At 42.1% G+C, this 16614-nt stretch overlaps 1 protein-coding gene across 2 annotated transcripts in view; it reads left to right on the top strand.

Moving 5' to 3' along the window:
- The first annotated feature begins 2667 nt into the window (after nucleotides 1–2667).
- The window catches only part of LOC129819098 (AF4/FMR2 family member 1-like), a 77617-nt gene continuing 63670 nt past the window's right edge, over nucleotides 2668–16614 (top strand). For both annotated transcript variants that reach the window (XM_055875664.1, XM_055875663.1), the window contains exon 1: nucleotides 2668–2881. In XM_055875664.1, coding sequence (XP_055731639.1) covers nucleotides 2865–2881 — 17 coding nt within the window. In that variant the 5' untranslated portion in view covers nucleotides 2668–2864. The remainder of the gene's footprint in view (nucleotides 2882–16614) is intronic.

Below are 16614 nucleotides of genomic sequence, written 5' to 3'. Positions count from 1 at the left end.
CCCCCCTCCTCCCCCCCCCCGTAGTCACACACCGACCTAACCAAAATGGAGAATATAAAAGGCTCTCTATGGTCAAGGCGTGACAGTATGCTTCAGTACTGCTTGCCTCGAAGCGAGCATAAAAGGCATTCAACTTGTCTGGTAGGCTTGCGTAGAAGAGGAGAGAGTAGCGGTAGAGAACATCTAGGTAGGGGCTGAGTGGGTAGGATTGGAGGAGAGATGGGGAGAAAATGAAACAAAGTAGTGATCAGAGACATAGAGGGGGGTTGCAGTGAGATTAGTAGGCAAACAGCCTCTAGTGAAAATGAGGTCAAGTGTATTGCCTACCTTGTATAATATTGTTAAATATTGCAGCAACAGACTAGTGTTGAAACCACAATTAAAATAGGCACGAAATGTGGAAGCAGTCTCTCTTTTCTCTCTCTCTCTCTCTCTCTCTCTCTCTCTCTCTCTCTCTCTCTCTCTCTCTCTCTCTCTCTCTCTCTCTCTCTCTCTCTCTCAGATCAACCGTACAAAATCAATACTCATAGACATTGCACACTTAATCTACACAAAGTAGGAGCTACGAGTATATTTGCAACAATTCAGATAAATACGGTGACTGGGAAAGGGTGAAATCAAAATAGGAAAGAAGTGGAAAGAAAGAGGTGGAAAGAAATTAATTGAAGTTAGGTGTCAGGAGGTTATATTCACCCAGTACACTGAGTGGTGAGCCATCGTCGGGAAATCAGCTTGTCAAGGTGTCAAGCTCATTGAGGAACGATAGATGACAACAATGTTAAGCTTGAGGGACAAGTGACAGTGACTGTATGGAATTTAAATGAGGAGATAGACAGGTGAAAGGCGGAAAAGAGAAAATCTCCACTTAGGAGAAATGAGTAGCCCTGTGCCACTACTGCTACGACCAGATACTCTCGGACTATGAGAGAACACATAGTCAGATGACAAGAGAGCAGCTGGAGTAGCAGTGTCCTCTGGGGTAATCCATGTCCATGTCTCTGTCAGGGCCAGAAAGTGTAGGGACCTAAGATCAATATAGACTGAGATGAACTCAGCCTTTTTGAACGCAGGTCGGCAGTTCCAAACGCTGCTGGAGACTAGAAATTCCACATGGGTTGTATGAGCATGGTACACTAAAGTATAAGAGTTGCAGACATGGGGTGGGGAGTGTCTGTAAACATACAGAGATAAGAGTGAACTGTGATAGGAAGCACACACATACTTGCCAAAAGAGCCAAATGAGATCAGAAAATAACTAGGTACTCACCTGAGTATCTTTAACTCTGTACTGTTGGAAAAGACCTGTGAGTAAGCATTTCACTGTGTCTACAACTTGCTGTTTACAAAGAATGTGACAAATACTCTTTTATTTTATTTACAGGATGGAACTCTTATTTTGAAGGATTCCAAAAATCTGTGACCCAAACATGGAGTGGAGGATTACACCAGCCTTCTGAAAGATCTGGTGAAGGAGAAGATGATGGACAAGACAAAAAGGAGAGAAATTGAATATTTTTTGAGTGAATATGGAATGGAGGATTGCACAGAACTTTTGGAAGAGCTTGAGGAGGAAATGGAACAGGACGAGGAGGAGGAATTAAATGTGGTGTCAGGTGCAGTGATGACTGCTGAGAAGAAGTTGAATGTAGAGGGAAGTAGTGAGATGAGGAAGGTGGGCGTTTAGTGCAAAAACAGGGATAGATGCTCCAGTAGTTCAGAGATGGAACTTGTTGAGCATGAGGGTACCTGCAGCAAGGATCGACGAATTCGGGCCTCGTCCCAAGGATGCTCGTCCCAAGGATGATAAGGATGATTTTGGCCCAGTGGGAGTGAGATTTGTAGAGAGAATGGATCCTTGCTGTTATGTGGTGTCAGGTTGGGAGGAGGAGCGGTTGTGGACTGTTGAGTTGGTGAAGGTTACTCTGAGTGTGTTTCCTCCGCTCAGAGGGAGAGGGCGCTGCGGATTACTAGATTAGGGACAAGAACTGTGCTTTGCTCTCCAGAGCAGGGTACCGTTGAAAGGAGTTATATCAGTGGAGAAGGTTGTGCATGTTAGTTGTGGGGGTGATCATGGGGCTGGAGATCGGAGGTGTCCGGTGAGAGAAAGGCAGATTGAGGTTGCCAGGGTTAGAGTAGTACAGAGAGTGTCATATGCCGAAGCAGTAAAGAGAGTGGTAGAGGAAGATAGCTACAGAGTGAAGGATCCTGAGAGGATTCCTGTGAGTAGGCAGAGATCAAGAGAGGGTGATGGGAAGAAAATGTGCTTCAGTAAGGTGGGCTTTTTTAGCATTTATAGCCATGGTTGTCAATTGTACTGCAGAAATGGATGGAAAGACAGAAAATAGAGGTTGTGGTGGAAGCGGCAGAGAAGTACTTGGGATTGCTAAAATAAAACAGCTGCAGGGGCGTTGAGTGGTAGTGATATGTCCTCTCAGACCGTTGGTCTGGAGTAGGACTAGGTAGGGTTAAATAGTGGATGGGTGGTGTTTTTTGTTGTTGTTGAGAGGGCTAGTAGGTGGTAGGGTAATTTTCCTTTTCCACAATTTTGGATTTTTGTATCTAAGAATATAATGTAGGTAGGCCATGAATGGTCTCACACGCCAGTACAGTAGGTGGCGCTGTATGCACCTAAAAGTTGGATGCGATCCGCCAACCAAGTTCCCAAAGAATAAGAAGATAAAATCCGTGACCCGGAAGTACATAGTTATCCTTGCTTGCTTCACAGTGGTCGCTGTTATTGACAGTTATTTAAAGAATACGATGGTATTTGACTGGTAAACAATGTAATCAAGAGGGGGTTATCCAATCACGGATTGTCAGAAACACATGGCAAGCAACTTGAAATTTTGTTTTTGAGGCGCACCATGGCAGCTCGCTCAAGGTAAGCAGACAACGATAATGTTAGCTAGCTAGGTCAATCAATTTACACAGCATAGCGAACAAACTAAGAAGAGCAGCTAGTTAAAGTTGAATTTTTGCATGTTACTTTGATATATATGTTTGATTGTAGTTAGAGAGACTTGTTGTTAAAGTTGTATCAGTTAAACGTAATAAAACTGCGCTACCATACCGGTTTTGGTGGAATCACCTGGAATTACTGCTCACCACAGCTGTGTACGTTAGTGTGATTTAGTTAGCAAGCTTGTGCCACTTCTAACCAGCTGATCGGCGACATCAGTGTGTGTTTATGTAGCTAACGTTAGTTACGTTAGTTAGCTCACAGCCTTATCGGCTAACGTTAACTTAACATACCATTGTATTTCAATTAACAGTGTAGTTTGCTATCAACTATTTTGGATAGCACTGTTTAGTAAAATAACTGCCCGTTAACGTTAGCTAGCTACGTTATGTAATTTAACGTGTGGTCCTGTGAGTTTCAACGAGCTAACTGTTTAACATGAATGTAGTTGCTAGTCAGGCAATTAGTTAGACAGCTAGCTCACACTCGTAGTAAGTGTCAGATGGAAATAATTGGTTAGATGAATCGATGCCTAGCTAACTCTTACTGTATCTAGCAGTTCGCATGCTGTAATGGCTAACTACGTTAGCTAGCTGTTGTGGATTAACCTGATATTAGCTAATGGCTAGGTACCGTTAACCGTAGTTCAACGTTTTACAGAAGAACTAGTGTAGCTACATTCAATCAATCCGTGTTGTCATTCAATCAAACTTTGTAACCAGGAGATTGAATATGGCGACTAGTTAGCTACGCCTCCTGCGCATTAACAGCCTTTTACAGTGGTCTCAATTGAAAACATTTTCCCAACCTGTTTGTTTTCCAATAAAGCCCATTGCCCCAAACTCAGGGAAAGGAAGGAATGCGAAGTTAACATTGTGCGCGTTAATTGTACGTTTCTAGCAATCTTTGAAGATAATCATCAACTTTGAATATCAGGTTTGAGATTAATAGCAAGCGAGGCTCTGTCACTCGGTGTCACAACACTGACCTCAAAACAGGAGTTAATAATAATAAAAATAATATTCACAGAAGTACATCCCTGTTTGGGTTCTTTTAAGTTAAATTGGTCGACTGCTTTGGTATGGCATTAGACCTGTCTACTGGAAGAGACTATTGTAGCCAGCTGATGTGTGCTCATGAAGCTAATCCTAAAGGTGTGTAGCCCAGGAGAACTAGCCTACTAGCTTGGGCTGTGACAACAGTATCAATGTTTTTCCATGGCGAAAACATGAAGCAGGAAAGTCCTCCTGTATGTACAATATTGTGTGATATAGTTTGGGAAATAAATACACGTGACTCTGGATGACATGTTTGTTTCCAACATTAGGACTGTTTTTCTAAAAACGTTAAATCAGATTCATCAATACTATGAAGTATGGCAAAATTGGTATCGTGTAGGGATGTGAATCTCTCCTTACAAGCACGATTCAATACGCATCTAGATAAATGGGCTCTGACACGATGCTGGAAAGATACACTTTTTTATTTTGAACGACGATTCAGTCCGATTTGATTAGTCAGGAGCTGAGCTGGATGTGTGTGTGTGAGAGCTGAGCCACTACCACTATTATATTAGGGGGGCAATCCTCATCACCCACTGAATAACTTGTCATATAGCAGATACAAATATTTTTTTGCTAGTAATATGCCAATATTTATATTTAGAAATGAGCTATGACATAGCCAATTAATACAGTTTTGTATTTCACTTCCATTGTGTTTACCATCAGTGCCTGAATATCTTTTCACCACCCCCAATCTATGTTAGTCGTTGAGTTCTGAGTAGCCTAATGGTACAGGGTAACCCACATGTTGACCTTTCTCCATTGCAGGGGAAGGAGGCTGTGTCCCTGCTCCACTCATCTCACAGCCCTTCTCTTTAGTGGAGGCTTGTATGCTGCTGTTATAGAATGCCTTGAGGCTCCTATGAAGCTAAAAGCCTTCCATCATCCCACTTTTGTGGTTTGAAGGAATTTCTGTGCAGACGCCTGCCAAAGTTCTGCGTGTAGGCCTAAGCTAGTATGCAGTTTGCATTTTACTGATGTCATGCAGACATTGGTCTTGTGCAATGTTGGGCTATAGGCCTACATTTTTTTGTAACTTTAGGCTCATTCTTGCATCCCTTCTGAAAAGCCAGGAACTACACATAATCTCTATAGCCATCCATCTATGTGTTGGATGGCTGTAGAAGTAGGCCTAGCTCTCAGGAATGACCCAGCTAGTCCTCTGCCTGGTGTTTTCATGTGCCTTCCTCGTGTATGACAGGGAGCAGAGATGTAAGTTGAGATGGGGTGAAGAGGGTAATAATTAGTACTACTCCATAATTTCAACAACAGTGGTGGCTGCATCATGTTATGGGTATGCTTGTAATTAAGGACTGGGGAGTTTTCAGGAGAAAAAATGTACGTAATGGAGCTAAGAACTGCTTTCCACCAGACAGTGGGAGATTAATTCACCTTTCAGCAGGACAATAACCTAAAACACAAGGCCAAATCTACACTGGAGTTACCAAGAATACAGAGTGTCCAAGTTAAATTTTTGACTTAAATCTGATTTAAAATCTATGGCAAGACCTGAAAATGGTTGTTTAACAATGATCAACAACCTATTTGACAGAGCTTGAAGAATATTTTTTTTTTTTAAGAATCCTGAGCAAATGTTGCACAATCCAGGTGTAGAAAGCTCTTAGAGACTTACCTAGAAAGGCTCACGGCTTTAATTGCTCCCAAAGTATTTACTCAGGGATGTGAATACTTATGTATACTGTGAATTTACTTATGTAAATTAGATGTTTTTGTATTTCCAAAACATTTGAAGAAAAAAAATCAACATGTTTTCACTGTCATTATGGGTGAGAAAAAAATATCATTTTTTAAATTTGGGCTGTAACAACAAAATGTAGGGTGTGAATAGTCAAAGGGTATGAATACTTTCTGAAGGCACTGTACCATATACTGGGGTGTTTGGAAAAAGCCACGGAGTGATTTTCCAATACCGTCAACTATTTATTTTGAAGTTTTTCAATACATTTGAATAATTGTAGCTAGTGTTGCACATTTTGTGGAATATTCAGAGATGGAAACTTTCCATGTGAATTAATGGGAATATATCGGCATTAATGGAAATATATGCAAATTAATATTAATGCAAATTGGCATTGGATATATTTACCATATCATATGGAGATAGAAACATAAACCTTTTACATTATCATAAGTAGACATAATTGCAAATTATTAAATCCTTCCAATAGAAAAAAAACTATTATGAATTGAACTTTATTTAAATGAGTTGACTCTACACAGGATGATTTCACTGAACAACAAAAGGGAATATTGAATGATCCCCAATGATCCATCGCATCTCCCAAAACGTTTTCAACATATCTGTAAAAAGATAGTCTAGAAACTAAAGCTTTGGTTGTCTTCCTCTCAGGCTTCCATGTCTTCTCCCTGGACCTCCTCAATGTCAACCTTTTTGAACATCAGATTCTGAGGCCTCATCTTCACTGTTACTTTCCAACCTTGTTGAGGATGGCTTGTCAGGCTCAAAAAGGCTCAAATTTGCCTGAATGGCCACCCATTTTTCAACCCTTGTAGTGGTCAGCCTGTTGTGTGCTTTGGAGTGTGTGTTCCCAAACAAGGACCAGTTGCGCTCTGAGGTGGCTGATGTTGGTGGAATTTGGAGGATGCTGGAGGAAACAGGGGAAAGAGCCTCAAATCCACAAAGTCCCTTCCACCAGGTGGCTGATGAGATATGTTGGCACGACCGCCAATTTGCATCTCCATCCCAAAGTCCTTGCTTGTAAGTGTACTTCGCCAGACTGCCAAGAATGAGACACAGTAGTGATGACACACCATAGGCCTTGTTGATCTCTGCACCAGACAGGATGCTCTTGCCAGCATACTTGGGGTCCAACATGTACGCTGCGTGTATTGGCTTCAGGCAGAAGTCTTCACGCTTTTTGATGCATTTCAGAACTGCAGTTTCCTCTGCTTGGAGGAACAGTGAAATGGGCAGGGCAGTACGGATTTCTTCCCTTACATCTGCGAGCAGAGTCTGAACATCAGACAGGATGGCATTGTCTCCCTCAGACCGTGAAATGGCTACTGCTATAGGTTTCAGGAGATTCAGGCTGCATACCACTCTCCCAAAATACATCATCCAGGAGGATTCTCTTGATGGGGCTGTCCATGTTGGCAGACTGTGATATGGCCATTTCTTGGATAGACTCCTTCCACTCCAGGAGACAGTCAAACATGATGACAACACCACCCCAACGGGTGTTGCTGGGCAGCTTCAATGTGGTGCTCTTATTCTTCTCACTTTGCTTGGTGAGGTAGATTGCTGCTATAACTTGATGACCCTTCACATACCTAACCATTTCCTTGGCTCTCTTGTAGATTTTATCCATTGTTTTCAGTGCCATGATGTCCTTGAGGAGCAGATTCAATGCATGAGCAGCACAGCCAATGGGTGTGATGTGAGGGTAGGACTCGCCCTCTTTAGACCAAGCAGCCGTCATGTTCGGAGCATTGTCTGTCAACAGTGCAAATACCTTCTGTGGTCCAAGGTCATTGATGACTGCCTTCAGCTCATCTGCAATGTAGAGACTGGTGTGTCTGTTGTCCCTTGTGTCTGCTCTTGTAGAATACTGGTTGAGGGGTGGAGATGATGTAGTTAATTATTCCTTGCCCACCAACATTCGACCACCCATCAGAGATGATTGCAATGCAGTCTGCTTTCTCTATGATTTGCTTGACCTTCACTTGAACTCTGTTTAGCTCTGCATCCAGCAAATGAGTAGATAAAGCATGTCTGGTTGGAGGGGTGTATGCTGGGCGAAGAACATTCAGAAATCTCTTCCAATACACATTGCCTGTGAGCATCTGAGGTGAACCAGTTGCATACAGTGCTCGAGCAAGACATTCATCAGCATTTCTCTGACTACATTCCTCCATTGAGTAAAAAAAAAACGTATGATTCCAGAAGGACCATGAGCTGTTGCTATCGATAAGGTGTCTGATTCATCATTTTCACCTCAAATAGAAGTAGAGGGACTTTTGTCAGATTGCTAGTTGTAGCCATGAGGGAACTTTTTTCACTTGGCCAGATGATTCTGCATCTTTGTTGCATTCTTCACATATGATTTGGCACAGTATTTGCAAATGTACACAGTGTTTCCTTCTACATTAGTTGCAGTGAAATGTCTCCACACATCAGATAGTGCCCGTGGCATTTTCTTGTAAAGATTAGAAAAAAATGAGTAAAAAAAACAACAAATACAATTCCATGTACAGGTAAATAGTTAAGTAGTTAGATTAAACAACTCCTTTGTAAGGTAAATGTTTTAAAATGAAACGTATGGAAACCGGTGAATTAACACTCCTCCAGTTAGCAGGCTCAAGCAAGCTAAAACCCACATGGTAGCAAAAACTAACTAGCAGAAATTGTTAACAAGTTAGAAATAATTTAAACACCCGTTGCTGTAGGTTACTATTTATTAGTTAACAAAAAATTATGTATGTCATATAAAATACATTCACCCCACCCAGTATATTGTAATCAAAACTTACCATAAATCATGTAGTCCTACTACTACAGTGTAGTAGTGTGGGCTCAATGGCATCTCATTAGTGTGCAAGATCTTGAGAATCAGCTGCTCATGTGTCGGAAGAGTGCACCGCGCATGCGATGGAAATTTCCCGGAAGTTTCCGACCCTTTGCAACCCTAATTGTAGCTAATTTTTAACTTACCTGCAGTCAGCTTGTGTTATTAATTTCACCGGTCACATTATTTTACATAGCTTACCATAGACCCAGTCAAATATGCATTTAGCGTAGTATATGCAAATTGGCCCATAACTCCACCTATAATCAAATCAAATTTTATTGGTCACATACACATGGTTAGCAGATGTTAATGCGAGTGTAGCGAAATGCTTGTGCTTCTAGTTTCGACCATGCAGTAATATCTAACAATTTCACAACAACAAAGGAATGAATAAGAATATGTACATATAAATATATGGATGAGCGATGTCCGAAAGGCTGTCGTGAAAATTTCCTGTATTACTAAATGGAAAGAGTTTACAAACCACACACAAGTCAGTTATATTTTACACTCCATCTTTAATTATACGAGCTTCACCATAGCCCTTTTGGCTCTCAGATCAATTCAGTGTCTATAAATGAGTTCTCTGAGTCCTTCCAAAACAATTCTTAGTATCTTTTATGGAAAAGATACACCCCTCATCTTACATGACGAATAACAGATCTTAGGAACATTACAAAGAACCTTTTACTTGAAAGAGGAGTATCCCATCCAGATAGCATTAGCTATACATTATCGTTCAGTTTGGTCTCTTTAGACGAGATTCTAATCTCGTTCTTGGTACCACTTAGGACCAAAACATTACCTCATCCAATGGCATATATCAATTGTCAATTCTAGATACCCCCATCTCAAATACTCCCCCTCCTGGACAAGCTCGGAAAGGGGAGTGAGCCTCTAGGTCATATACTATGAAAGATAAGTTCAACACATCAGAGGGGTAATACAATGATTCCAGACACTGCCATACTCCTCCCCCCAATGGGAAAAGGGAGTGACTAGCGTACAGACATAGTGGAGCCCTTCTCCCTTTCTGATATTCTGCATATTATGAAATAAATAAAACATCTTATTTATCTATGTTACCTAACTAATTCTGATTCAGCTACGACAAGGCATAGGCAGTAGATGGTATAGAGTACAGTATATACATATGAGATGCATAATGTAGGGTATGTAAACATTATATAAAGTGGCATTGTTTAAATGACTAGTGATACATTTATTACATCCAATTTTTTAGTAAAGTGGCTAGAGATTTGGGTCAATATTTTGGCAGCAGCCACTCTGTTAGTGATGGCTGTTTAACAGTCTGATGGCCTTGAGATAAAAGCTGTTTCCTTGCCAAAAAAATGATAATTTTGTCTTTTTAAGCATTCTAGTACAGTTAAATAGTTGAAACACAGACACATGGACGCAGTGGTCTAATGCACTACATCTCAGTGCAAGAGACGTCACTGGTTGAATCCAGGCTGTATCACATCCGGTCGTGATTGGGAGTCCCATGGGGTGGCGCACAATTGGCCCATCGTTTTCCGTGTTGGACCGGGGTAGGCCGTCATTGTGAATAAGAATTTGTTCTTAACCTTTCTAGGACACACGTTCCGCTAGCGGACCCCCCCCCCCCCCACAACATTCCGCTGAAAAGGCAGTGCGGGAAATTCAACATCTTGTTAATCTACCCATCGTGTCCGATTTAAAAGAAAGATTTACAGCGAAAACACAACATATATTTATGTTAGATCACCGCCAAGTCCAAAAAACACACAGCCATTTTCCCCAGCCAAAGATAGGAGTCACAAAAAGCAGAAATAGAGATAAAATGAATCACTAACCTTTGATGATCTTCATCAGATGACACTCATAGGACATCATGTTACACAATATATGTATGTTTTGTTGATAATGTGCATATTTATATCCAAAAATCTCGGTTTACATTGGGGACATGTTCAGAAATGCCTCCAAAATATCCGGAGAAATTGCAGGGAGCCACATCAAATAACGGGAAATACGCATCATAAACTGTGATTAAGATACATGTTTTACTTAGAATTAAAGATACACTTGTTCTTAATGCAACTGCTGTGTCAGATTTAAAAAAAACTTTACGGAAAAAGCACAACATGCAATAATCTGAGATGGCGCTCAGATATACACAACATTTCTCCGCCATGTTGGAGTCAACAGAAATACAAAATTGCATCATAAATATTTCCTTTGATGATCTTCATCAGAATGCACTTCCAGGAATCCTAGTTCCACAATAAATTGTTGTTTTGTTTGATAATGTCAAATATCTATGTCCAAGTAGCTACTTTTGCTAGCACGTTTAGTTCACATGTCCAAATGCTGGCGCCGGTCCAGGCGAACTCGGACGAAAACTTCAAAAAGTTATATAACAGGTCGAATAAACTGGTCAAACTAAGTAGAGAATCATATTCAGGATGTTGTTATCATATATATCCAATAACGTTCCAACCGGAGCATTCCTTTGTGTCTACAGAAGTAATGGAACGCAAGGCGATATCATGAGGAATGTGCGTGACCAGGAACTGGTATTCTGCCAGTCCACTGACTCAAATAGCTGCCATCGAGCCCCACATCACACTAGAGGCTTCATTCAACGTTCTACAGACTGTTGACATCTAGTGGAAGGCGTAGGAAGTGCGAACAGATCCATATCTTACTGGGATGTGAATAAGCGATGAGTTGAAAATCAACCAGCCTCAGAATTTCCACTTCCTATTTGGAAGTTTGCCTGCCAAATGAGTTCTGTTATACTCCCAGACATAATTCAGAGTGTTTTCTATCCAATAGTAATAATAATATGCATATATTAGCATCTGGGACAGAGGAGGCAGTTCACTATGGGCACGCTATTCATCCAAAGTGAAAATGCTGCCCCCTATCCCTAAAAAGTTAACTGACTTGCCTAGTTAAATTTAGGTTTCACACACACCACACTGACAAAAGTTAATTTGTTGGCATTTACATATGTCCCCAGTACCATTAAAACATAATCAAAACCGATTTATTTCACTTGATGTGCTGTTTCGTTCATTTGTTTCATTCTCAACCAGGATCTCATCATGCATGTCAAGCAGTGCAGTTTCAGCTCTGTCTGTCCATGGCCTCTCTTCCTCAGTGCACACTCACTGTGTCCTTTTCCATCTTGTCCAGCTGTGTATGTAACATTTCACGTAAACACTGTTTTTTGTTTGCATCGAAGTAGCGTTCCTTGTACCTAACATCGAGCATGGTGGCGACACCGTAAAGAGGCTCAGCGAGAATGCCACCGAATCGCTTGTTCACAGCTGAGTACTTTTGTACGCTTTAAACCCACGTTCTGTGTCGGCAGTTTTGTTGGGTAGGCGTTTCAATGCCATGAAAGTTGGTATCACGTCTGCTGCAGACGCAGTTGATTAGCTTATTTCTAAAGTCAGTTGTTCGAATGGCGCTAGGAGTGTTCATGTTTCAAACATGTTCTCAAATGCCATTGAAAGGGCAGCAGCAGTATGAGAACCAGCACATTCTTGAGCATGCGTTACGGCTTTCCTCTTTACGAAATCCTTGTCGACCCACTGTGCTGTCAGAATCAGCATTTGCATGGGACTGACATTGTCGTGACGCCCTTAGCAAGTAGCATAGTATTTTTCTGCTTTTGTTCTGTGTAGTGCTGTATTTTTCATGCCGTTATATACGTACGTCATCTACTTACATTATATACATATGCACGTCAGCTTTGACTTCGGTTTTGCACATCGGCATTAAACTAGACATCGGGCCGATGTTGGCATTAATAGCTAATATCGGCCAATTCCGATATGCTACCCGATATATCGTGCATCCCTATGGGAAACCCTAGACCCACTCTTATTTTCATTCCACCCTAAAAGATTCCACAGAAGACGCAATCTCAATCGGGCCTTTCCCACCTGGACAAAAGGAACACTTGTGTGAGAATTCTGGTCATTGACTACAGCTCAGCATTCAACACCATAGTGCCCACAAAGACTCAACACCTCCCTCTGAAACTGGATCCTGACGGGCCGCCCCCAGGTGGTAAGGGTAAGCAACAACACATCTGCCACACTGTTCCTTAACACGGGGCCCCCTCAGGGGTGCGTGCTTAGTCCCTACCCTGTACTCCCTGTTCACCCACAACTGCGTGGCCAAGCACAACTCCAACACAATTAAGTTTGCTGATGACGCAACGACGAGACGGCCTATAGGGAGGAGGTCAGAGACCTGGCCGTGTGGTGACAGGACAACAACCTCTCCCTCAAAGTGAGCAAGACAAAGGAACTGATCATGGACTTCAGGGAAAGGAGGGCTGAACACTCCCCCATTCACATTGACGGGGCTGTGGTGGAGCAGGTTCAAGTTCCTTGGTGTCTATATAACCAACAAACTATCATGGTCCAAACACACTAAGACAGTCGTGAAAAGGGCACGACAACTCCTTTTCCGCCTCAGGAGACTGAAAAGATTTTGTGTGGGTACCCAGATCCTCAAAGTTTTACAGCTGTGCCATCGAGAGCATCCTGACCAGTTGCCTCACCACCTGGTATGGCAACTGTGGGCTCCCGAGTGGCACAGCGGTCTAAGGCACTGCTTCTCAGTGCTGGAGGCGTCACTACGGACCCTGGTTCGATTCCAGGATGAATCACAACCGGCTGTGATAAGGAGTCCCATAGGGTGGTGCACAATTGGCCCAGTGTCGTCCGGGTTTGGCCGTCATTGTAAATATGAATTTGCTCTTAACTGACTTGCCAAGTCTAAATAATAAATAAAATGGAAAATGCTCAGCCCATTACATCACTGGGGCCAAGCTTCCTGACATCCAGGACCTAAACTCAGCAAAAACAGAAACGTCCCTTTTTCAGGACCCTGTCTTCAAAAATAATATGTAAAAATTTAAATAACAGATCTTGATCGTAAAGGGTTTAAACATTGTTTCTCATGCTTGTTCAATGAAACATAAACAATTAATGAACATGCACCTGTGGAACGGTCGTTAAGACACTAACTGCTTACAGACTGTAGGCAATTAAGGTCCCTGATCAACAACTACTGGAAGAACAACTACTGGTTGCAGTCGTTGCAGCTAAAGGTGTCACACTCAGTAACTGGTTGTAAGGGGGGCAATTATGTTTTCACACAGGGGAATTGGGTGTTGCATAACTTAATTCAATCATTTGTTTCGTTTTCGTGAACTCAGGTTTCCTTTATCTAATATTTGCTTTAGTTTGAAGATTTGATAATATTCAGTATCTAAAATGTGAAAAAGTATAGAAAATCAGAAAGGGGGCAAATACTTTTTCACAGCACTGTATATGAGTGACCATGTAACACCTGCACAGGATCGGTACATCCGAACATCACGCCTGCGGGACAGGTACAGGATGGCAACAACAACTGCCTGAGTTACACCAGGAACGCACAATCCCTCCATCAGTGCTCAGGCTGTCCGCAATAGGCTGAGAGAGGCTGGACTGAGGGCTTGTAGACCTGTTGTAAGGCAGGTCCTCATCAAACATCACTGGCAACAATGTCGCCTATGGGCACAAACCCACCGTCGCTGGTCCAGACAGGACGGACAAAAAGTGCTCTTCACTGACGAGTCGCGGTTTTGTCTCACCAGGGGTGATGGTCGGATTCGCGTTTATCATCAAAGGAATGAGCGTTACACCGAGGCCTGTACTCTGGAGCGGATCGATTTGGAGCCGGAGGGTCAGTCATGGTCTGCGGCGGTGTGTCACAGCATCATCGGACTGAGTCATTGCAGGCAATCCCAACGCTGTGCGTTACAGGGAAGACATCCTCCCTCATGTGGTACCCTTCCTGCAGGCTCATCTTGACATGACTCTCCAGCATGACAATGCCACCAGCCATACTGCTCGTTCTGTGCGTGATTTCCTGCAAGACAGGAATGTCAGTGTTCTGCATTGGCCAGCGAAGAGCCCGGATCTCAATCCCATTGAGCACATCTGGGACCTGTTGACTCAGAGGATGAGGCCTATTTCCCCCCCCCCCCCCCCCCCCCCCCCCAAGAAAATGTCCGGAAACTTGAAGGTGGATGAGTGGGGTAACATCTCACAGAAAGAACTGGCAAATCTGGTGCAGTCAATGAGGAGATGCACTGCAGTACTTAATGCAGCTGGTGGCCACACCCGATACTTACTGTTTTTGATTTTGACCCCCCCCTTTGTTCAGGGACACATTATTCCATTTCTGTTAGTCACATGTCTGTGGAACTTGTTCAGTTTGTCTGTTGAATCTTGTAATGTTCATACAAATATTTACACATGTTAAGTTTGCTGAAAATAAACACACTTTACAGTGAGAGGATGTTTATTTTTTTGGCTGAGTTTATGTACTAGGTGGTGTCAGAGGAAGGCCCAAAAAATTACTCTTGTCATCTAAGTCAGAGACTGTTCTCTCTGCTACCGCACGGCAAGTGGTACCAGAGTGCTAAGTCTAGGACTATGTAAATAGTACATATTATCTTACCTCTATTTCTTGAACTGCATTGTTGGTTAATGGCTTGTAAGTAAGCATTTCACGGTAAGGTCTACTACACCTGTTGTATTCGGTGCATGTGACATACAATTTGATTTATTGGTCCTTGCCAATGCGTTGATGTTCAAATTATTATTATTACATTCTCAAATGTGAGAATGTGCTTGCCTGACTAAATAAATTGAATGCATGCATGGGGAATTTTCTGTGGCCGATGCAGTCACACCTAATAAAGTCATGAATAGCGGGAGCAACAGAGTGGTGCAACACCCTTCAATTGAAGCAGTGGGAAACAAACCAAAGTGGCCACATGTCTCACAAAAAACAAATCAAAAATGCAATCACGGCTAATTATAAGGGAGCAGAAGAATGATTTTCGGTCGCTACTAGCTATGCTTGTTCAACTCTGAACTGGATTTGCCAGTCTTTGCAATTCGTTTGTTTCTTTTCACTCGTTAGCCTTTAGTTAACATCGTCTGTGTGATTTCGCTGTTAATTTTGTTAGTGTTTTTGTAATAGAACCCCAATGGGCTTTTTTGTCGTAACTTTTTTGCCGACGTGAACATCTGGATACCGCCCAAGCCTAAGTGGTTTACACTTAAAATCATATTTCAGCCTTATGGCTCCTTTGGACTCCCCTGAGCTGCTGTAGACACATTCAACTCTACTGTGTAGGTTTATCTCCGACTACCATACCTAGGCTAATTAGTTTGAATAATTTTCTTTGGTTGGATAGGATTATGAAGGTCTGCTAGGGTTACGAAACTTGTTCCAACAAACTACACAAAATCTGAGTGCTGTTTAGAAGGAGAACCTGAGTAGTTTCTCTAACTTTCTGTGCTGGCTGGCTTGGTACTTTGACCAGTCTCAATGATTCATAATCAACTGTGCTAAAAATTGTCTTTAACTAGGCCACCTCACTTGTCTTGTTGTTGGCAGTCAAATGTTGTCATGTTTTATTGTCACATACACCGGATGTGCAGTGGAATGTGTTGTTTTACAATGTCATCCACAGTAGTACGGCACCCCTGGAGCAAATGAGAGTTGTTTTACGTGGTCAGCCATGGTAGTATGGCACCCCTGGAGCAAATGAGGGTTAAGTGCCTTGCTCATGGGCAAACCACCAGATTTTATTAATTTTTTTAAAATTTGAAGCTACAGCCAGTTCTCCATCTGGAATATATTATGATACCTTTATTTCAGCAAGGAACACAGACTGAGACCAAGGTCTCTTTTACAGCTGTGCCCTGCGTATACATGTTTACACATACAGTTCAGGTACAATGATTAAGAAACTACACAAGACAAACAAAACTATCACAGATGACACAAAAAAGATTGTTACATTTACACAGGTTATTCCACTAACAGCACAAGAACTTGCATTACCTGAAGCAGTTACAAGCAATACAAAAATAAAAATCCTCCAAGTAATGTTTAAAATGGGCAAGGGGGACAAGAGTCTCAAGTTTAGTCTGCAGGCTATTCCATAGGCAAGGAGTGTAACAGGAAAAGG

This window comes from Salvelinus fontinalis, chromosome 21 (genome assembly GCF_029448725.1).
Source record: "Salvelinus fontinalis isolate EN_2023a chromosome 21, ASM2944872v1, whole genome shotgun sequence".
Classification (NCBI taxonomy): domain Eukaryota; kingdom Metazoa; phylum Chordata; class Actinopteri; order Salmoniformes; family Salmonidae; genus Salvelinus; species Salvelinus fontinalis.
The sequence above is the reverse complement of the archived record's forward strand: the minus strand, read 5'-3'. Positions and strand labels throughout refer to the sequence as shown.